The following is a 22,762-nucleotide window of genomic DNA, read 5'->3' as shown; positions in this document are numbered from 1 at the left end:
AGACCAGTTCCCATTTGTAGCCATAGTAGGAAATCTGCTTCCAGGCTGAGTCAGTTCTTGAGGTTCAGAGAACGTCTGGTAGGGGATGGGAAGGATGGAAGAAAGTATTTCTACTGGTCATCTTCTGCTTCTTTAGATCTCTTCTGAATTCTCTCCCCTGACCAAAAAAACAAAAAAAAAAACAAAAAAAAACAAATGTCAATGGAAAAAGGACTGAACTTGAAGTTTCAAAGATTTAGATTCATATCTTGACTTTGACACTCATGTGATTATGGGCAAGATGCTTAATTTCTTTCTTTCTTTCTTTTTAACCCTTACCTTCTGTTTTATCATCAATACTAAGTATCCCTTCCAAGGCAGAAGAGCAGTAAGGGCTAGATCAGGAGTCTACAACGTATGGCTCTCAAGCCATATCTGGCTTTTTTGAGGGCCATATATGGCTCTTTCTGAGGGAACCATAAAGTCAATTTTTTTTTCAGGCGCTGTTACAAGAGCGCTCACTGTGAGCACTGTACGGCTCTCATGAAATTACATTTTTAAAAAATGTGGCGGTTGTGGCTCTCATGGCCAAAAAGGTTACAGACTACTGGGCTAGATGATTTGCATTGAGTGATTTGCCCAGAATCCCATTGCTCTGGAGGAGCTGAGGTTAGATTTGAACCCAGGACCTCTCATTTTCAGATCTGGCTCTCTATCCACTGAGATACCTAGATGCCTCTAAGATACTTAGTTTCTTTGAGGTTCATCTATAAAATGGGGATGAAAATATTTGCCCTAAGCTCTTCCCAGGGTTTATAAACTTTAAAGGGTTATATACATTTGGATTATTATTCAACTTATTATTAGGTTCTAATCACGAGCAGGCTGAGGGTTTATAGATTCATACATTTAGAGCCGAAAGGGATATTGTCCAACTCCTCCTCAGGTGCAGAGGCTGTGACCTGCCCCAGACCACAGGTCCTTAACAGAGGCATGACCATTATGGACATGCTAAAGTGTAACGATTGGCCAGTAGTTGTTATATCCACTTTTACTTCTTTCCCTCCTTTAGGAAAAAGGTGTCAGGAAATAGGACCCCTGATTATCAGATTGGGAACAAAATAATAAGTGTGTGTTTCCTTTCCACAACAGTTAAAGATGTTATAAAAGGGGAGGAGTCGGAACAAAGATTTGGTACTCCACAGAGCCCAGGGTTAAAACTTCAATACAATGCCAATAATAAATAAGAATTTCTCTGAAGGCATTTATACTCTATTTTCCGTCTAGATTTTGTTTTCTGAGTGTTAAAATAGTGGACACCGACCATGCTGCTGCCTGTAAGTATAACCACAAATCCCTGGAGTTGAAAGCTCCCAGCATGTTAAGAGGAATCTGTTTTCCTCTTTCCCCCTAACTTTGTTTTCAATTAACTGAAGGCTATTTGTTTTTCTGATGCCTTGGTAGCAAAAGAAGCACTTAAAAAGGACTCTAAAACTGACACACACCCAAGAAGTTGTGGCTGTCACTTAGAACCAAGACAAATGAGAAATCGCCTTTCTCTCGAGTGGAAATAGGCAGCCTGACAGAAATACAGTTCTTCCTTCTGATCCAGGACTGACATCCTGCTCTTGCCGCCCCTGAAACTGCCTGGGCTGTCCGAGTACATTTAACTCCGCCCCTCCTTGAGAAATCGAGCCTTTATTTATACAATGTCTGTGGTCCAACTGAGCTCAGAGGGTGTCTGCGTGTGTTGTGTGTTTGTGTGTGTTCTTGTGCATTCGTGTGGACGTCTGCATGTGGTGGGGGAGATGTTCTGGAGTCATAAGATCGGCTGGTTCCGAGTGGTTTTAATCAGCGAACCATTAGGGGATCATGGAAAACTTTTTTTGGGGTAACAAGACAACTGAGTAAGTATATAGAACTTTGAACTTAAATCTAAATGAAATGAAACGAAGTAGTCTTAACAGGGAAGACAGTCCATTCAATCTGAATGTTCTTCTTCTTCTTCTTCTTTTTAAATCTATAAATGCTTACAGGAAAATGTCAGTTTCAAACTGAGTGGAGACTGTTTTAAGGAACATAAAAGCAGAACGCTTTAAAGTGGAAGGGAAGAAAACTGAGAAACTGCAAAGGAGAGCTGGCCACCATCCAGCTGTGTTACAAGCCCCTTTGATTTTAACTGATTGCATTCTTAGATGCTCTGATCTGATTTGAGCTTTTCTTTTTCTGTTTCTTTTCTTGTCAAGCTGAGGGCAAGACTTCCGTTCCTTGACTGAGCGACTTAAAGGATGTTATAAAAACAAGACAGCTCCGGAAGCAGAAGATTGGCACCCTATGGAGTTTAGGTTATTGATTACGACTACCGGTGGGTTTTTAAACTCAGGTCTGAGTTTTTAAACCCCGGTTGGGTAGATGACTGTCATTCATGGAAGTATTTTTGTGAAACGTACACTGACTTTGGGGAACACCATGCTTCTTTGGCGAGCTTCTTTGGAAAGTTCAGGAGAAGACATGGAGCAAACTTGACTTCACTGTGCAAAAAAGAGGGCAATTTTCTGACTTTTACACTGCCAACAACAACAAAAAATACCTGCTATGCATTTTCCAGCAACGTGGACAGGGGCCAAGTGAAGGTGAACTGGTCATGGTTTGTCGACAGCTTTTCTTTTGTCGACGGCGTTTCTGCCCACGACCCTTCTTCTTGGGCTTAGTAGTAGCAATCTGCCTCTTCTACCAAACTTTGACACTCATAGGGACAAGGAAACTTATATCAGCTGTTACTGGGGCTTCCCCATACAAACTGGCTGAAATTTATCAAAGCCAATCCAAGGAAACCATCCCAAGGGACACATACTGCTTCCTGTCATCAGATGACACACAGGCAACCCGCAAGGTAAGCAAATCTAATGAATTTAAGTGAGACCACTTTTCACAAGGACGACACTGTCTTTCTCTGTTATTCCTGTATAACTAAAATTAACCTTCATGTGGTCTGAAAGAGATCCAGAGTATAAACAAGGCTGAGAATGACCTCGCAACAATGTGAAGTTTGAAAACCCATGTCAACATTAACTAGAGCCTTTAGCAAGTACTAAACAAATTCACTTAAACTAAACCAAACTAAAATATTCGCTGTCTCTCTCTGTCTCTGTCTCTCTTTCTCTCGCCCCCCTCCCCTCTCCCTTTTTCCTCTTCTCTCTCTGTCTCTCTCTGTCTCTCTCTGTCTCTCTCTGTCTCTCTGTCTCTGTCTCTCTGTCTCTCTGTCTGTCTGTCTGTCTGTCTGTCTGTCTGTCTCTCTCTCTCTCTCTCTCTCTCTCTCTGTCTCTCTCTCTCTCTCTCTCTTTGTCTCTCTATCTCTCACCTACACAACTTCAGTTCAGCATGGTTAACTAAAGGGTACTATTTCTGGTGAGTTCTATGCTTTTAAGTTTTTAGGAATGCTCTTCCAGGTGAAGCATGTAAATCTTAAGCTCATAGAACTTCATAAAAATAATGTCCTTTTACTTTAGACAATAGGCATTCATATCTAGAACTATGGGAGCAAAAATAATAATCATATATAAGTTTAATATATGAGTTTATGTAAAAATTATCTGACTTTAAATATTTTATTGAATACATTTTTAATAAGTGAATACAATTTATTTGTAAGAATCTTTTCTGTCTTATTGACAATCTTTAGGAAGTGCTTCCCGTGAAAATCATAATATTCTATAGTTTTCAAACTAGAAAAGCATAGCTAATGCTTATAGGCCTTCTGGGAATTTTGACAAATTTTGTTGTCAAAGACCAATTACACAGACACTACACTACAGCTTCAATATAACATTGTTGTCTAGGTGCCCAACTAGATAGAGCAAAGTGAGAGTAAATTCATTCTGAAATTTCTAGCCATAAACCCCTGTGGTAGGGAACCTACCTTATAATGAACTACATTGTGCCACAGAGAGCTCTGTAATAAGACTCCATTGCAATTATTTTTATTTGGGAATCCGGTACCAGTACATTAGAAGTGGTTAACATCTAGGATATTGGCAAGTGGACTAAAATGTTATTGAATGATTCAACAAATATTTATTTATATTCAGAAACCTATTTCAACAATCAATCAATTCACCAAGAACTTTAAGCATCATGGGACATACTCTCCTCAAAAAACTCCAGTGGAGCTGTGTGACCCTGGGCAAGTCACTTGACCCCCATTGCCCACCCTTACCAATCTTCCACCTATGTGATAATACACCGAAGTACAAGGGTTTAAAAAAAAAAACTCCCGTGGCTCCAAATAACCTCTAATATAAAATACAAACTCTTGTGCTTGGCATTTAAAAAGACCTTCACAATCTATCTCCATTTTACTTTTTGAGGCTTAGTCTACATACTTGCCCTCAGCATACTCTACAGTTTAGCCCATCTCATTTCCAAGTTGTTCTCCACACAAAATATTCCATCTCCCGACTCCATGCCTTTGTAAAGGCAATTTCCCATGACTGGAATGTAATTTTGCTTCATCCCTCATGGCTGCTTCTTAGAAAACCCAATTTCCTTCAAAGTTGAGTTCAAGCATCAACTCTTACATGAAGTCTTTCCTGTCAGCAACCTCCTCTTAAAAAGACCTTCCTTTTATTTTATATATATTCTCTATACACTTTTTATATGTTGCTGTTTGTTTCCCCAACCCCACTCCACTGCAACAGACTTGTTTCATTTGTGGTTTTGTATCTCTTGGACTTAGCCCAGTGCCTGGCACATAGTAGATACTTAATATATTCACATTGATCAATTAATTGATTTAGATGCAGTCTGAGCCCTTAAAGAACTTACTGTATAATATATTACTATATAATAGAGTATAAGGCAAAATAGATAAGAACATTTAAAAGAAATATAAATTAGTGCCTACATTCAAGGCCCTGAGATAGGTGCTCAAAATACAAAAGTGAAAAAAAAATATAGTCTGCACTCTTAAAGAGCTTATAGGAAGAATAAGACACATATATAAATGTTTATATATCAATATATATATAATTTGTATTTATTAATATAATAATAACAAGAAGATTGTGATTAGGGAAGAATAAGGATAAGGACAGGTACTGCAAGGAGGTAGAATTCCATGAGTAAAGATTCTACTCCAGGAGAGTATGAGGGAAGTACGAAGAAGAGACCAGTTGCTGGGAGCTTAGTGCTTCTGTAGGAGAATAGTACAATTCTGGAAAGACAGCTTGAGGTTATATTGAGAAGGATCTTGTATGCCACATTAAGGAGCATAGATTTTATTTTGCTGTCAGTGGGGAGTCACTGAAGGTTTATGAGCCAGGGAATGGCATGATTGGAACTGTTTTTAAAACGTTATTCTGACTGTAGCATGGAGGATGGATTGTTTCTTCTTTTTCTGTAACCCTTGAAATCTTGAAATCATATTTGACTCCATGCTCACTATCACCTCACATAACCAATCAGTCCCCAAATCTTGTTTCTGCATCAACAATATATCTAGCATCAATTCACTTCTTGCTACTCCTATATCCACTAACCAATCAAGCAATTCCCCCATTAAAGCTTTCAGCCCTTTGCACCTGAATAACTAACTGCCCAGTCTCCCTTCCCAGAGGCTCTCCTTTCTCTAATCCATTCACTGCAATCTGCCAAAATAATTTTTCTAATGCCCAAGTCTTTGTGACACTCTTCTTCTCAATAGACTCTGGTGGCTCCCTGCCAGATAGATTAACCCTGAAAATTGATAGTGCTAGAGCAGCAGGTCTGTACCTGGGTCATTGTTGGTTCCTTGTTTCTTCTAGAATCAATTACATATTCCTTTGTTTGATTTTGAAATCCTTCCCAATCTCCCTTTCCAGGTATATTACCCCTTTCTGCCCTTCACATGCTCTTTGGGCAAGCCAAATGGTTCATTTGCCTCTCCTCCTATGAAATCTACTATATCTTGTTTCCATGAGTGTAGACTGGCTGTACTCCAAGGTTAGAAGGCACTTTCTCCTCAGCTCCACCTCTCAGAAATTCTTGTTTCCTTCAAAAATATCCTCAATTGCCAATGAGTTCATCCCATGTGCCAACGTCTTTCCCCATCTCAATTACCCTTACCAAATGATATTATTTATTTTGTACTCATTTTGGATATTCTAATATATGCCAATATACATTATCTCTAATGAATACTATTTGTAAAGCTTTTGGCTCAATGCCCGGCACACAGTAGGTACTTCAAAATGCTTAATCCCTTTCACCCTGCTATATGATCTTATCTCCTTCAATGGAACATGAGTTTCTTAAAGGTAAGCCAAGTCAACAAGTTACTACTTAATACTTATTATGCCAGATACTATCCTAAGCACTGAAAATAAAAGGAAAAATATGCAAACTAGATTGGAAATAATCTGAGAAAAGGCAGAATTGTTAGAGAGGACTAGAAAAGGCTTCTTGTAGAACTCAAGACTTTGGGAATAGCTAGACTAGGAGCCCTCGGTTCAAATCTTGGTCTCAGACTCTTTTTAGCTGGGCAGGTCACTTAATCCCCCCAATGCTAGCACTTATTGCTCTTATCTCTTGGAACCAATATTTAGTATCAATTCTAAGACAGAAGGTAAGGGTTTAAAAATAAAAATAAAATAAATAAAAAAGAAGATGGGACTTTGGCTGAGACTTGAATGGATGAAGGGAAGCTAAGAGGAAAAGATAAGAAGGTATTCCAGGCATGAGGGACAGCTAATTAAAATGGTGGGAGTCAAGGGATGGAGTGAACAGATAGACCAGTGTGATGGATTGTAGAGAATGTGGAGGTCAGTGACTCATGAAAGGCCTGGAAAGATAGAGAGGGGGAAGGTTATCAATTATTTAAAAAAAACCAGAATTTTATGTTTGATCCTAGAAGTAATAGGCAGCCACTGGAGTTGATTGAAAAAGAGGTGTGACATTATCATCATATCGTCATTTTACAAACATGATCTCATTTTATCCTCACAACAATTCTGGAATGTAGACACTCCCCATTTTACAGATCACAATGATGACAATGCCTAGCACAGAGTAGGTCCTTAATAAATGATAGCTGATCTATTTAAAGGTAAAGAGAGACTATAATTTTGAAAGAGTGATATTCATATCAGTGATCTCCTTTGACTTTCACAACAACTCTGTGAAGTAGGGAAGATATTGTTTTTATTTAAAACTGAAGACTGAGGCTCAGGGAGATTGTGGTTTAGTTAGAGTTCCATGGGACAAGGAGCAGGTTGGTGGCACAGGGGATAAAGTGGCAGGCTTGGAGTGGAGAATACTCATCTTCTTGAGTTCATATCTGGCCTCAGACACTTACTAGCTGTGTGACCTTGGGCAAGTCACTTAATCCTGTTTGCCTCAGTTTCCTCATAAAATGATATAGTGAAGGAAATGGTAAACCACTCCAGTAGCTTTGCCAAGAAAAACCCAAAAGTGGTCACAAAGAGTTAGGTACTGCTGAAACAATTAAACAACAATTTGAGACAAAGGCACAGGTTGGAACCCAAGTCTTTATATCCTTGGTACAGGATCATCTACTGCCTCAGACTACCCCTCCAAAGGAAAGCAAACATGAGACCTGTACTACTATTTTGTGAAATCACAATTATATAGTTATATGAAACTATAATGAGCTAAAACCTTTCTTGACTTTGATTCCTTTTCAATGCTTATTCTATTATTAGGTCAAAAAGCACCTTAACTTTGAGACATCTATGAAAACATTCACATTAATATAACCTAGTCAAATGCAGGCATTTTAAACTGCTCTCATATAATTAGAGTGGATTACTTTTTTTATTTCAGATTTGTGATTTCATTGGCATAGGGAGTTCCCAGGAAAGAGGCTCCTTTTGTCACTGCAGATATATTTGTTTTTCAATTAAGTCTTAAAATATTGCCTATGAAAGAAAGGAGTTATGTGACTTGCCCAGGGTCACACTGATGACATATGATAGACATAGGATTTTGGACTGAGGTTATTCTGACCCTGGAACTAACTTTCTATCCATTCTGTTGCATTGCTTTTGAATTGCAGGGTATAAATTCTGTTTCTTTTTTTTCTGTCTGTAAAAGTGGTTCAACATAGTGAAATGAATGCCAGTCTTGGAATCAGGAAGAACTGAGTTCAAATCACTTAACCCTATGACTCTCAGATAGTGACCAAGAACTTTTGTATAAAATTGTGTACTGGTTGTATGGTATCTGATTTATTTCCATACCAAGAGTTTTTCTTACTAAGTCATGAATCCTTTTATCTTCCTATATTTTCCCAGGTTATTACTCTGCTCACCAACATTTCATATTTATTTGGAAACATGTAGGAGGGCAGCGAGGTGACTCAGTAGATAGATTGCTAGGCAGGAAGATCCATCCTTCTGATTTCAAATCTGATTTTAGACTCTACCTATGTGATTCTGGGCAAGTCTACCTCAGTTTCCTCATCTGTAAAATGAACTGGAAAAGGAAATGGTGAAATAACTCCTGCCAGGGAAATTCCAAATGGGGTCAGGAAGAGTCAAACACAACAAAACAACTGAAAGACAACAAAGTTTACTGGAAAGTTCAGTTTATTATATTTTCAAATCATTGTCTCATTTTCATTTTTGCTTTAAATATTTACTAAAGGAATTAAAAAAATAAACTCTTAAAAGCCTAATCTCTAAAAACTAGTTTAACTATTTTTTTGCATTTTCAAGTTTTATTTTTAAAAATGCCTAAAGTTGATATTAAGTCAAGAAACGTGATATTTTGAGTGCAGTTTTTGCTCACTGACTTCATAGGACTTTTTGTTTTCCTACTTGACTTTATATGACTTTAGTGTTTTTGCATGTAACTTTAGTCATATGTTAACTGTTAATGATGTACTTTCAACATTGGGTCTCTCTTTACTTAGAAACCATATGAAACTCATTGTCTGGCTGTCTCAAACGTTCACTGCTGAATTCTCTTCCCAGAAATGCTAAACACATGTGATGAACATTATTTTAAATTGTTCACAGTCTTAAGCAATTTGATTCCAAAAGTAAGATACTGAGATCACAAGGACACTTCAGGAGCCTCTTTGGTAGAAGAAGAACTACATCTCCAAACATTTACCTCCTGCTTCCCTGTTTAGCTTACAATTTGTGCCATGCTATAACCTACGGTAAATTTTCAAGCACTGAGTTTTCCCCCAGATAGACTATGGAGAGAGGCAATAATAAAGAAGTTGGCCAGGGACAGATGTGCATAAACTTTTCTTGGATCTTTCTGAAAAAAAAAAACACAAAAGAGATGAACATGTATTTTGTGCTTATTTGTGATACTTGATTTAGGTCATTTTAAGAAAGACCTTCCTGAGAAATGCCAAGTTTACCTTAGAGAACTGTCCAAGATATTTATTTATTTTATAAATGAGAGGTTTAATTGATTTCCCTTCACTGTGTTCCTAGCACAGTGCCTGGCACATTGTAGGTAGGCATTTAATAAATGTTTGTTGAGTTGAATTGAATAACTAAAAGATAGAGGTAAAATTCCTCCTGACAGCATACTAAGGAATTAATTAGTATTTTCATAGACTTACCAGATTTCTGTCCTGGGAGGAAGGCCAGAAGCCATATAGTCCAACTTTTCTGAAGGAAAATTCCCTCTAAAATGTACCCAATGACTGTAGTTATTTCTCCCTTGAGTGTATGTATCACAATTTATACCCTTATTCTTTTAAAATAATATTTGCTGTACATAAAAATATACAGGTTTAACTGTATTTAAATTTCACAAAAGACTCAGTTTAAAGGTTCATAAGAATGGGAGGGCATCATTGAAGGAAGTAATAGCTTCCAAGTATGACTTTAGAAATCGTTCCAAGTACTTTGTTTTTCATTTCAGTTCCTACTATTCATGAGTTAGTAAATTAGTATCTTGCCATCGTTTAGTGATTGTCATTTTTAAACTAATACTTTGTCAGTCCATTCAGGGAGGGGTGTGGACCACAAAATAAAGATGTGAGGGTTTCAACAATTATACCTTTAAGACCAAGATCTGGCTCATTGTCTAGCACTATTTTCAGGAAAGATTGAGATCATCATGTGGCCATTGCCAACTTTCCATATTGAGAAAGAACTCTCTCCCTGTTTTTGGCAAAATATAGACTGTTCTTTCTACTTTGCCCCTCTAAAGTGTTCTGCTAAGCAGATTTTTTTTTCAAGTTAACACTCCATTTTCTTCCTAGCTTTCCTTTCTTGAAGCTTGAGGATTTCTTATTATGCTTCAGCAGGTCTTAAAGCAGTATCTACTTAAGATTTCACAAGAACAGTTACTTTTTTAATGAGCATTTAGTGTACTAAAAGCACACACTAGAGAGGTGACAGTAGGGTTGATAGAGAATTGTCTTCAGAATCAGAAAAACCTGGGATAAAATCTCAACAATAAATAAAAAATGCCAATACAAATTTAGATTATAAGCTAAATTTCAAATTGTTATGGCTAAAGAGGTTAAGCCAGTAAAATCTAACTGAATAGTGAAAGGCATTTGAAGAGAAAATGAATCCATAGCCAGGTTAGTATAAATCTCAAATAACCTACATCATCCCAAGAACATTTAGAGCTACAAATGAAAGGAGACAATGAAACCGGTGTAAAATGGAGTAGATCTGTCAGAACTTCTGCTTTAAAATATTGCCTTCATCAGTGATAGTACTCACTGCATTTGGGATGCACACCCTTATCCTTGAAGTGTTATATGAGGAAGAAGAAATGTCACTGGAGAACAAAAAGATAGGAAGAGCAACTGTACTACACCAAGTAAACACAGAAGAAATCTGTGTTAGAGGTGAAAAAAAATCTTAACATGAGATTTCAATCTTTAAAATATTTCAATAATTGAGAGATTCCTAAGGATGGACAAATCATAGATACTATTATTAGAAACACTAAGGAGACATTAATAACATTATTAATAACTATTGACATTTAAATTGTGCTAGGCTATATCTTTGTTAAAATCTTTATGAGAATGATGTATACTCCTATCAACACGAACAGTATCAGATCTGATATTTGTACATAGATGTATATATATATATATGATATTTGATATTTGTGTATATATGATCTTTTTATGTAGATGTGTACATATGGTACATATGCATATGAATATAGATATACATCTATACATATTATTACATATTGAGGATATTCTTTAATGAAAATACAAGAAAATAGTTTTTCTAACAATTTTCTAGAGCAGATCACATCTTGACATTTGCACAGCTAATAGAATGATGTAGCTATGATAAGATCTTTGTGTGTTTTTAATTTATTATAAAGCATACTTGACTTTGTAGAAGAAAAATGTAGCCATAAAGGTTCTTCTCTAACAAGGTATTTTTCATACAGATGGTAAGATTCTTTGATAGACATAGCAGAAGTAACTTTATTCAATAATCCTCTCATTATCAACACCAAAGCAAAACAAAAATGGGGACATGTGTGTTTGATCGGGGGCAGTTATCAGATTTCAAATCAAAGAGAGATTTCCCAAAGATGGTGAGGTCCCCCTATGTTACTGTCTGAAGATGATATTATGTTGTTTCAGAAAGTACCAGAATACCACAGAGTCTGCTTAAAGAGTCACTTAGTCACTCAAAAGAGATTGGCTTAATACCTACAGAGAAAAAGGCAATATGATAAAACATGGCTCTTCTCTAGACTGTGATATGTAATTGAGTGGGATCACCTATTAAATTAGCCTAATAGTACATTTATCTTGAATATTTGGACAATGATTTGGACAATGAACTGTTATTTGTACAGGAAGGAAGGAAACAAGCATTTAATAATCACCTACTATGTGCCAAGATTTTTATAAATATGATCTCATTTGATCATCACAATCCTGAGAGGTAGGTGTTATTATTATTATTCCCATTTTACAGTTGAGGAAATAGAGACAGTTCAAGATAACTTGTCCATGGTTACACAAATAGTGTTTGAGGCCAACTATAAATTGAGGTTTTCCTACTTCTCTATCCATTGAAGCACCTTGCTTAAGTGCCTCTAAGTGTGAAAAAGAACAGGCTTGATTGACTTTTGAAATAAAATGTAGTGGTCTAGTCATGAAACAGAAGCAAAAGATAGCAAATTATCAGACTAGGACTGCAGTTCAACTCAACAGAGTGGGGAAAGACTTGGATGAAGGCTGCCCCAACTAGCTGAAAGATTTAAGGAAGTACACAGAGAAGAGTCACATCACACAAGAAGTTATAGATAAATTGTGGTCTATGTGGTTGGCAGAAGTAACAACATTGATGAGATCATAGACTCCATTGAAGAAACATTGAAATATAAGCATAATTATCTCTATGCATGTAGGAAGTCAGAAAACACATTAAACTATAAGTGAATCCATATGAATAAGAGATCTTAGTATTTTCTGTTCACATCTCTAGATTGCTTGAAAACAGCAAATTCCTATTGTGCATCATTATGGTGTCAGACTCTTTTTACCCATTTTCCTCCCAGGTCTCCAGCCACCAATCTTTAATTAGCATTGACCTGATTACTTTCACATATTCTGGAAGTAATACATTCTTTACATAGAGGTGATGTGTGTCAGGGATAGGATATTCTGGGGGTTACTGGCTTCCTTTCCCCAACTAGTCACTTTGACCCTTTTGCAGAATAGCTTTTAAGTCTTCTGGATTCTTGTATTTCCTTCTTATGCCCAAATACTTTCTAGAAGAAAAATAAAGCCTATGTTTATCTCTTCCTGCCTATTAGAAGTAATTAAGCTTCAGTTAGCGAATAGACTAGATAACTTCTATATCCTTTCAAATCAGACTGATTCTAGACCTGATGAGTTACTTTTCTTACCCTTTCCTGCCTTCCCCTCAGCATCCCCAAGTAGATTTTTATTGGGTTAATATGTCTCCTCTTTTAGAAAATCAAATACCTCTGGGAGGATTAAAGGTCTATCTGTTGTTCCTGCTCTACTATGAAATAGGGAAGGAGAGATAGCTAATTTTGAAATATGAACTTTGAGTATGCCCTACCTATCTAGATAGTAAGGTGTATATGGGAGTTGTTAGGGCAATATGAAGTTATGGGTTGGGTTTTTTTTTTGAAAGTTAAGAAAGAAGTAAAGAAAATAAGGCTTTATAGGCAAAATTTGATTATAATGAAAAATAATGATGAAAAACCTTTTATCCTCTTTTTTTTTCTCCCTAGCATACCAGTTCTAAACACCTAGACTTTGGATATAGTGCTAGTACTATTATAATTCCCCTATCTTATTAAGTAAATGGTAGTCTGGGAATCCATCTGCCTTTCAAAATACTGTTTCTCAATCCAGCAAGCATTCAACAAATTTTTATAATATATTTGATACAGTGGAAAATACATCACCTTAGGAGTGAGAATACTTCTTGATCTCTGAAGCATGGGGCACTGTTGACCACTCTCTTCTCATAGATATCCACTTCACTCTAGGTTTTCACATATCTTTCTTTTCTTTTTATTTTAGTAGTATTGTTTGTTTTTTAATAATTTTTTTTAGAAAAATTTTCCATGGTTACATGATTCAAGTTTTTACTTTCCCCTTCACCCCCTCAAACTCTGCCCCCCGCCAATAGCTAACTTGCATTTCCACTGGTTTTGATTCCCTTTCTGTCTAAACGAACATTCTCAGACTCTTTTTTAGGGTCATCATCCATTTTCTGCCCCCAATGAGTGGCATACCCAAAAGCTCGGTCCTAGACCTTCTTTTCTTCTCTCTATACACATTCTCTTTTGGTGACCTCAGTAATATTCATGGATTCACCTATTATCTCTATGCAAATGATTCCCAAATTTACCTTATCTCTCTCCTGAGTTCCAATCTGAAGGCTCCAACATCAGTATTCCATCAGTATTATTATCTCCATCTGCAGTCTCACATATCAAACAGTCTCTTATTTTCACTTGCCTAGTCAAACAACTTCTCAAAAAACCAAACTCAATTTATTTCTCTCCAAACTTACTCTTTCTCTTAATTTCTTATTTTTGTTGAAGCCATTATCACTCTTCTAATTATCCAGGTTCTAAACCTTACCACTTTATCTTCATTTATCCTAACACATTCTTTATATTTATTAATAGAATTTATTTACATGTGTCTCAGCCCCTTTCCCCCTTTTCCACATTATAGAAGGCATCATCCTGGAGACAGATAGGTATATATATGTATATGCATATACATATATATGCACACATATATATATACATATATCTTTCATGTTTCCATTTTTCAGTTCGTTTTCTGGACATGGCTTTAACCAGTTATTCTTTTAAGTATTGCCTCTATAACTGCATATCTCTTGTTTCTATTCATTTTGCTGTTCATTATCCCATGTAGTTATTTCCAAGTTTTTTTTTTAATTAGCCTGCTCATCATTATGGCAGAGTAGTATTCCATTACAATTATATCCCACAATTTATTTAGCCATTCCCCAATTTATGGGCATCCCCTCAACTTCCATTTCCCTGCCACCACAAAGAGGACTGCTATAAATATTTTGGAAGATATGGGTTCTTTTCATTTTTCCTTATCTCCCCTGGCAAACAGACCCAGCAAGTTAAGGGAATACACAGTTTTATAATGCTTTGGGTATAATTCCAAATTACTTTCCAATATGGTTGGATCAGTTCACAATTCTACCAATAGTGTATTATTGTCCCCATGTCCCCATTTTCCATATCCCTTCCAACATTTATCATTTTGTCCTTTTAAAGCCATTTCAGCCAATCTGATGAGTGTGAGGTCTCAGAATTATTTTGTTTTGTAACTTTCCAATCAGTAGAGATTTAGAGCATTCCTTCATACAGATATTTTGGTTTTGACTTCCTCATCTGAAAATTATCTGTTCATATCTCTTGCCCATGTATCAACTGGGATACTCTACACACTCAGTTATTGTAAGATCTTTTTTGCTCTATTTGTCAGCATCTCACAAATCAATTCTCTTCTTTCTACTTAAACCACCACCACCTGATTTCCATCTCTTGTCATTTCTTATTATTGCAATAGCCTCATAATTGGTCTCTTTGAATCCAAACTATCTCATTTAAAAATATCTGCTACAAACCTGCCAAAGTAATATCCCTAAAGCACTGGTATGATTATTATACTCCCCAGATCAAGATGCTTTAATGGCTCCCTGTTGTCTCTAGAAAAAAATGCAAAATTCTCTCTTTGGCATTTAAAATCTTCTACAATCTGCCTTCAGACTACTTTCCAAACTGAATGTGGACAAATAATACTCCAATCCACTACCCCCACACCCATCCTTTTTTTCTAGTCAAACTGTCATCTTTACTAAGCCCCATATTATGTCATTTTCTGACTCCATGTTTTTATACAATCTTCTCTCAAGCCAAAAGTGATCATCTTTTTTCACCCTCTTAGAATCCCTCCTCTCTCTGTGGCTTAGTTCATGTGCCAATTCCTACCAGCGACCTTTCTGAAATTCTCTAGTTGTTGGAGTCTTTTTAATTGTGGGAAAAATTAATATTCATTTTCTGACATTTTAAAGTCTACAAAGTCTTCCTCTGTCCCATGTCTCCTCCCTCCCCAAGAAATCAGGTAATATAATATAGATTGTACATATATTATCATATATATCTTTCCATGTTCATTATGTTATGAAACAAGACAGATATTGCTTATATTAGAGAAAAATTCATGGAGGAATAAAGTGAAAAATGATATGCTTCAATCTATATTCAGATTCTTATTCCTTCTATGATGGTAGATATCCTTTTTTTTTTATCACGAGTTCCTTGGAATTGTTCTGGATCTTTGTTGTATTGATAATAGTTGTCATTCACAACTGATCATACATGACTGTTGTTACTGTGTACAACACTCTCCTGCTTCTGCTTACTTCACCTTGCACTACTTCGTATAAAATTTTCCAGATTTTTTTGGTGATCATCTTGTCATTTTTAATGGCACAATAATATTCAATTACAATCATATATCATAACTTGTTCAGCCATTCTCCAATTGATGGGCTTAGTTTTGAGTTCTTTGACACCATAAAAAGAGCCACCATAAATATTTTCTTTAGGTAGGTCCTTTTCACCCATCTTTAATCTATTTGGGAAAAAAAAAACATTACTGGTATAGCTGGGTCTAAGAGTATGCAGTTTGATGGCCCTTTTAGACATGATTACAGAATGCTCTCCAGAATGATTATATCACTTCACAGCTACAACAGTGTATTAGTGTCCCAATTTCCCACATCCCTTCAACATTTATCATTTTCCTTTTTTTTATGCCATGTTAGCCAATCTGGTGGGGTGAGATGGCACCATAGAATTGTTTTAATTTATGTTTCTCTAATTAATGGTGATTTAAAGAATGTTTTTTTCACATAGCTAAAGATAATTTTAATTTCTTCATCTGATAATTATCTGTTCATATTTTTTTGCCATTTATCAATTGGGGAATGCTTTGTATTTTTTTAAATATGACCCATTCCTCTATATATTTGAGAAATAAAGCCTCTATCAGACAGACTTGCTATAAAGATTTTTCCACAGTTTGTCATTTGTCTTTTATTTATTTATTCACTCATTTATTTATTTACTTATTTGCCCACTTATTTTTTATTTGTTTGTTTGTTTGTTTGCTTTTAAGCCCTTAACTTCTGTGTATTGGCTCATAAGTGGAAGAGTGGTAAGGGTGGGCAATGGGAGTCAAGTGACTTGCCCAGGGTCACACAGCTGGGAAGTGTCTGAGGCTGGATTTGAACCTAGGACCTCCTATCTCTAGGCCTGACTCTCAATCCACTGAGCTACCCAGCTGCCCCTGTCATTTGCCTTTTAATCTTGGTCATATTGACTTTGCTTGTGCAAACCCTTTTTAATTTAATATAGTCATAGTTATCTCTTTTGCATCTCGTAATATTCTCTATGTCTTGTTTTGACCTAAATTCTTCCCTTATCTGTAGGTCTGACAGGGAAACTAGTTTGTGTTCCCCTAATTTGTATATGTCACCCTTTATTCTTAAATTATGTATCCATTTGGACTTTACCTTTGTATATGGTTTACAGTGTTGGTCTATGTCTAATTTCTGTCATACTGTTTTCCTAACAGTTTTTGTTAATAGTGAATTCTTTTTTCTAAAGCTTGGATCTTTGGGTTTGTCAAATACTAGGTTACTATAGTCATTTATCATTGCATGTTGATTCCTAATCTATTCCATTGGTTCACTTCTCTATTTCTTAACCAGTACCAGACCATTTTGATGGTTACACTTTATAATATGAGTTCTGGTTCAGTCTAGCTATCTTCCTTCATAATTTTTTTATTAACTCCCTTGATTAATTCTAGGTCTCTTTTTCCAGATATATTTGTTAAAAATTTTTTCCCAATTCTACGAAATCATTGCTGGATGTGGCACTGAATAAATAAATTTAGGTAAAGTTGTCATTTTTATTATATTGGCTACCCAAGAGCTATTATCATGGCTACTCATAAAAATTGTTTAGATCTGACTTTGTGTGAAAAGTGTTTTGTAGCTATGATCATATGGTTCCTAGGTTTGTCTTGGTAGATAGATTCCCAGGTATCTTATAGCCTCTATAAATATTTTAAAATGGGATTTCTCTTTCTATCTCTTCCTATTGTGCTTAATGGATAGCATAAAGAAATGCTGATGATTTATCTGGATTTATTTTATTTCCTGCAACTTTGATAAAGATGTTAATTATTTTAGTTGATATTTACATGCAAGGTATACAATCTTATCTCATCAGTGAAGAGTGGTAGCTTTATTTCCTCATTAATTTTTCCAATCCAATTTCTTCTCTTATCTATACTAGCATTTCCAATACAAAATTGAATAATAGGGGTGATAATGGACATCCTCTTTTCACTCCTGATCTTACTGGGAAGGTTTCTAGCTTATTCTCCTTACAGATAATGTTTACTGGTGGTTTTAGGTAGATGCTATTTATCATTTTGAGGAATGTTTCATTTATTTCAACATTCTCTACTCTTTGTAATAGGAATGAGTGTTGGTTTTTGTAAAAAGCTCTTTCTGCATCTATTGAAATCATCAATTATTTTTGTTGTTTTTATTATTGATATGGTCAATTATGTTGACAGTTTTCCTAATATTGAATCATTCCAGCATCCCTTGTATAAAACTCACTTAGTTATAATATATGATTCTTGTGATATATTGCTGTAATCTCCTTGCTAGTATTTTGTTTAATATTTTTACCTTAATATTTGTTAGAGATATTGGTCTACAGTGTTCTTTCTCTGTTTTTGTTCTTCCTGGTTTAGGTATCAAAACCATATTTGTCTTATAAAAGGAATTTGCTAGAGTTCCTTCTTCTACTATTTTCCCAAATAGTTTATAAAGTTCTCTAGTTGTTGATGCCCTAACCCCAAATCACATTGAATTTATTTTGTGTAGACGTATATTTACTCTTTTGTGTACATGTTTTTCTTCCTTCTCCCAAACTTAATTTAATCTTCTTTAAGGTAGGGACTATTTGTTCTGGGGTGATTTAGGGCCTTCTATCCTCAGTAACTAGCATAGAATAGAACAATGAGAGCATACATTAAAAGCTGTAGGAAACTGATAAATCCTTGGTGAATTTGAGTCAGATGACTTGAAGTCCCCAGTTTGTCACGTACAAACTATATGACATTGAAAAAATCATTTATTTTCTCTGCACCAAATTTTTCTTCTCTATATCTATCCTTACCCTTATCTGTAAAATGAGAGATTTGGCTTTTAAAATTTCATTTTCATTCTAAATAAATGATCTTATTATGTACTGTGCTACATATTCAGGGATTCCTACTTTTAAGATGCCAACATTTTGAAGAGGGAAAATGCATTAAGTTGGAGACATTTTGATCTCTCTTCTCCTCCTGCTTATTGGACTGCAGTTTTGTCTATTGGGAAACAGGGTTGAACATTTTTGTACTTGTGTTTCTCCTTTATGCATTATAAAATATAAAGGAATATGGTTTTAGGATTGCTGGTGATGTAGAAATGTTTCTTGATTTTTTTTGCTGACCTCTTGTCAAAATAAGGTTATAATGTAACAGTATTTATACTTTAATTCTGGAATGAATTAATCCTTTGATTATGATAATGCATAATATTTAGACATTGCTTTGTTGGTACCTCATCGAAAGTGATCCTAGTTTTCCAGTGAATCTTTTTGTAATGACAATGAAGACAAGTTTCATTTTGACCTAGCAAAATAGTCCTCGAGACCAAAAAAATTAGAAAATTTTGCATTCACTTTTGCTGAATCTATCTGGAGCTATATGCAGGAAAATGCCTCTAGAGACTGGGGACATGGGTTCAAATATTACCTGTTCTACTATCTGTTTGACATTGAAAGAGTCATTTAACTTCTTTGGCTCTGAGTTTCCTCATTTGAAAAATGAAAAATGAAGCATTTGACCTACATAGCTTTTAAAAGGCCCTTCAACTTGAAATTTATCAGCATATTAGATCATAAGGGAGAATCCAGGCTTATCTCTAGGAATGTAGGTGCTTGGAGCCCTGTCATACTGCTTCTCCCTTTTCTCTTTCCAACATCATGTTGGACACATAAATTCAGTGAATAAAAGAACTGAGACACATATTCATATTTTATAGATCTTTAAAGGTCTGATATAATAGAAACAGATCTACATGATATAGAAAGGTTTTTAACTATATCATTCCAAATAAATTATTGCTACTCACGATTTTATATAAAATAAGTTTCAGGAACACTTAAAGTCTTTTATTTCTTTTGAAACATTTAGTACCTTTAGCTCTCTATAACTGTTCACAATGAAGGACTTCACAATTTCTCAGGGTATGATGGGTCATTCTAATCCCATATAAAATGTAAAAAGTAGGAAATTTGATATTGTCTCTATCCTGTCATAGAACTATATATAGTGATGAAAATTAAGCTGTAAAGTAGTGAAACACAGAACTTTTTTTTGCATTAAATCAAAAACTGTGTGAAAACAATAGTACTATTCACAAGATTCATTTTAGGTGCTAGATATTTAGCATCACAGAACCAAATTTGCCTTTCTTTTTGGAGCCCTGACAGTTGTATCTTAGAAATTCAAGCAAATAAAGAGAAATCAGTATACCTTGTGTATCTACCTACATGTTCTCTCTAAATTCCTACTCTATCACATCATCCCTTGCTTCTTTTGTACTGTATTACCTATTCCATTGCTTTCTCTTCCTTCTCCCCAATCTTTAGGTTTTTCTTAAACCCTTACCTCTTGTTTTAGAATCAATACTGTGCATTGGTTCCAAGGCAAAAGAGCAGTAAAGGCAAGGCAACTGGAGATGTGTCTTGCTCAAGATCACACAGCTAGGAAGTGTCTGAGATCAGATTGCAACATGGAAAATGGCAGGGTGGAATTCCTGCAAGATACAGGGTCGAGCTTCACCCAGAATTCTAGGGGACCCCATGTTGCACAGATTTAAACCCAGGTTCTCCCATCTCTAAGCAATGGCTCTCATTTCCTGAGCCACCTGGCTGTCCAATCTTAACCTTCTCGATGGTATAATCTTGGTTGTTTCAACGAGACTGTTTTAAATTTCATTCAAACTATTCTGGAAAACTGGTTTGCCTACAAAAAAAAGCAAGTCAACAAACATTATTAACCCACCTTATTTAGTCAGGTAAGGGGCTAAGTGTTGGGAATAAATTTTAAGTCTTTAGCCTCAAGAAGCTCCAGCTTAATGAGGGGAAGAAAAATTAAAGAAAGATGAAAGAGGTGAGGTGGGATGGGTTGGAGAAAGAAGGTATGCGTGTGGGACCATGGTGGAGAAAAATCTAGAGATTTGGGAGTGGATCCCAAAGAGGAATGAAAAAATGAAAAAATGGCTAACATGAGCATTTGGAGGCCTGAGGGAAGGTCTATAGAGAGGAAGCAGGAAGTTCTGGGTTCATGTCCTGATTCTGATATTTTGTGCAAATCATTTCATCTATTGGCTTAATCCTAACTCTCTAAAATGAAAAATTATAGTATAGGCACATGCCTGAATTAGTAGAGGGAGTTTCCTTATTGGCAGTTCTCTATTCCAATGAGATCACTAGTCTAGTTTAAAAAATAAGCTTTGATCCTTCATGATCTATAATTTCAAGAGCATGAGTACTCTCTTGACCATAGTAATTAACACACACACACCCCACCCCCACCCCAGACTGGCTAATTAGACAATCTTTGGGATTAGCTTTGCCCAGAAAGTCTATCACATTGCCACCAACCTAACAATGTACCTCTACAAACTTAACTCAGTTGACAATGCAGGAATTATTAATCTGCTGTTTGTGAGCTTTTAAGTATATATGTATTTTGATCATTACTGTTCAATGTAATTGATTTCCTTTTTAATTCTGCATACTTTATGTGTTGAAAAATATTATGCTGAGAAGGGGTCCATAGGCTTTACTAGATTTCCTGATGTGTCCATGACACAAAAAAGGTTAAGAACCCCTCATAGAGATGACTGATTTCTGGGTCTATATGTATTCAAAACCTTTTATTGCTTTTTTTGGATTTACCAGAGCTCGAAACACCCAGGGTCACCTTAATGCCACTTTGACTCATTGATGCACATCTATAGTATAAACACATTTTAATATATTCATTTTTAAATAACACGTGGATAAAGTCATAGTATTATGGCTCTCAAACAATAAACCTTTAGGAAATACTACAGATAGCAATAACGTGCACATCTTTCATACCAGTATGTAGAAAATTTAAGCAACTACTCCTTATTTATAATTCTGTGGAAGTTGATTCGAGAACCAAGTCAAACCTTTATAAAGAAATATTTCTGGAAGTGAAAATTTACAAAAACAATGAAATTTTGATAAATTTCTTGAGGGAAATATAAACTTGCTCAGGATAGTGAAATCTAAATGATATTCTAACACGTCTCTTTCCTCTTCAGTCTTTCTCCCATTCCTCATTGAGGCATGAAAGTCACCTTGGGTTTAAAGGCTGGACCAGCAGAAAACAAGGTCTAACAGGTTATACTACATTGAAAAGGGCTCGATTATAGACAAAATCATGACAATTATTTGAGGACCAGATTAGCAGGACTTGGAGAAACTCATGGAAGCTGTACCAACAGATAATGGATTTTATCTTGTCCACAGTGACTCGTGGATCCATCAACCAAAAATCATTTGATAAGTACTGACTCTGCTAGGCACTGTGCTAGATGCTGGTGATACAAATACAAAAAAAAATATTGACTGAAGTGTGTATGGGTTGTAATTTTTGTTGGGGAAGGGTGAAGGTGAGCATTGCATAAATACTATTGATATAGCCTGACACAGCCTTCACACAAGAACACAGGCACTTTAACATATTTCATACTTATACACTAAATAGGATCACTGACGAAATCATAAATCTTCTGAAGTACTGAAGAAATGTCGAACCTCAGATTCAACTATGATAAATTTTATGTGCCTCAAGATATCATCCAGGCTGTAATTATTCCTCCTTCATGCTTTTATTTTTTTCTTGTATGGTCACTGCCTTCCACTCCTCCTCTCCCCTTAATAATTGTTCTTTTTATTTTTTTCCAGTGGAATTAACATTTAATGTAAGAACATTCAGGACCTTAAGTCATAGAATACAAAGAAGTGATAAGAACTGCTTCCTGTTGTCTTATGCTGTAGTATTCAAAAGATTTAGAGAGATTTCCTAGCTTAGTCTTCCTCCTTTCCAGTTATTTAT

At 35.6% G+C, this 22,762-nt stretch overlaps 1 protein-coding gene across 1 annotated transcript in view; it reads left to right on the top strand.

The window, feature by feature from the left end:
• The first annotated feature begins 2,342 nt into the window (after positions 1-2,342).
• The window catches only part of CPED1 (cadherin like and PC-esterase domain containing 1), a 411,868-nt gene continuing 391,448 nt past the window's right edge, over positions 2,343-22,762 (top strand). Inside the window, exon 1 of the mRNA XM_044678790.1 lies at positions 2,343-2,872. Within this exon, the coding sequence (XP_044534725.1) occupies positions 2,624-2,872 (249 nt within the window). The 5' untranslated portion in view covers positions 2,343-2,623. The remainder of the gene's footprint in view (positions 2,873-22,762) is intronic.

This window comes from Gracilinanus agilis, chromosome 5 (assembly GCF_016433145.1).
Source record: "Gracilinanus agilis isolate LMUSP501 chromosome 5, AgileGrace, whole genome shotgun sequence".
Classification (NCBI taxonomy): domain Eukaryota; kingdom Metazoa; phylum Chordata; class Mammalia; order Didelphimorphia; family Didelphidae; genus Gracilinanus; species Gracilinanus agilis.
The sequence above is the reverse complement of the archived record's forward strand: the minus strand, read 5'-3'. Positions and strand labels throughout refer to the sequence as shown.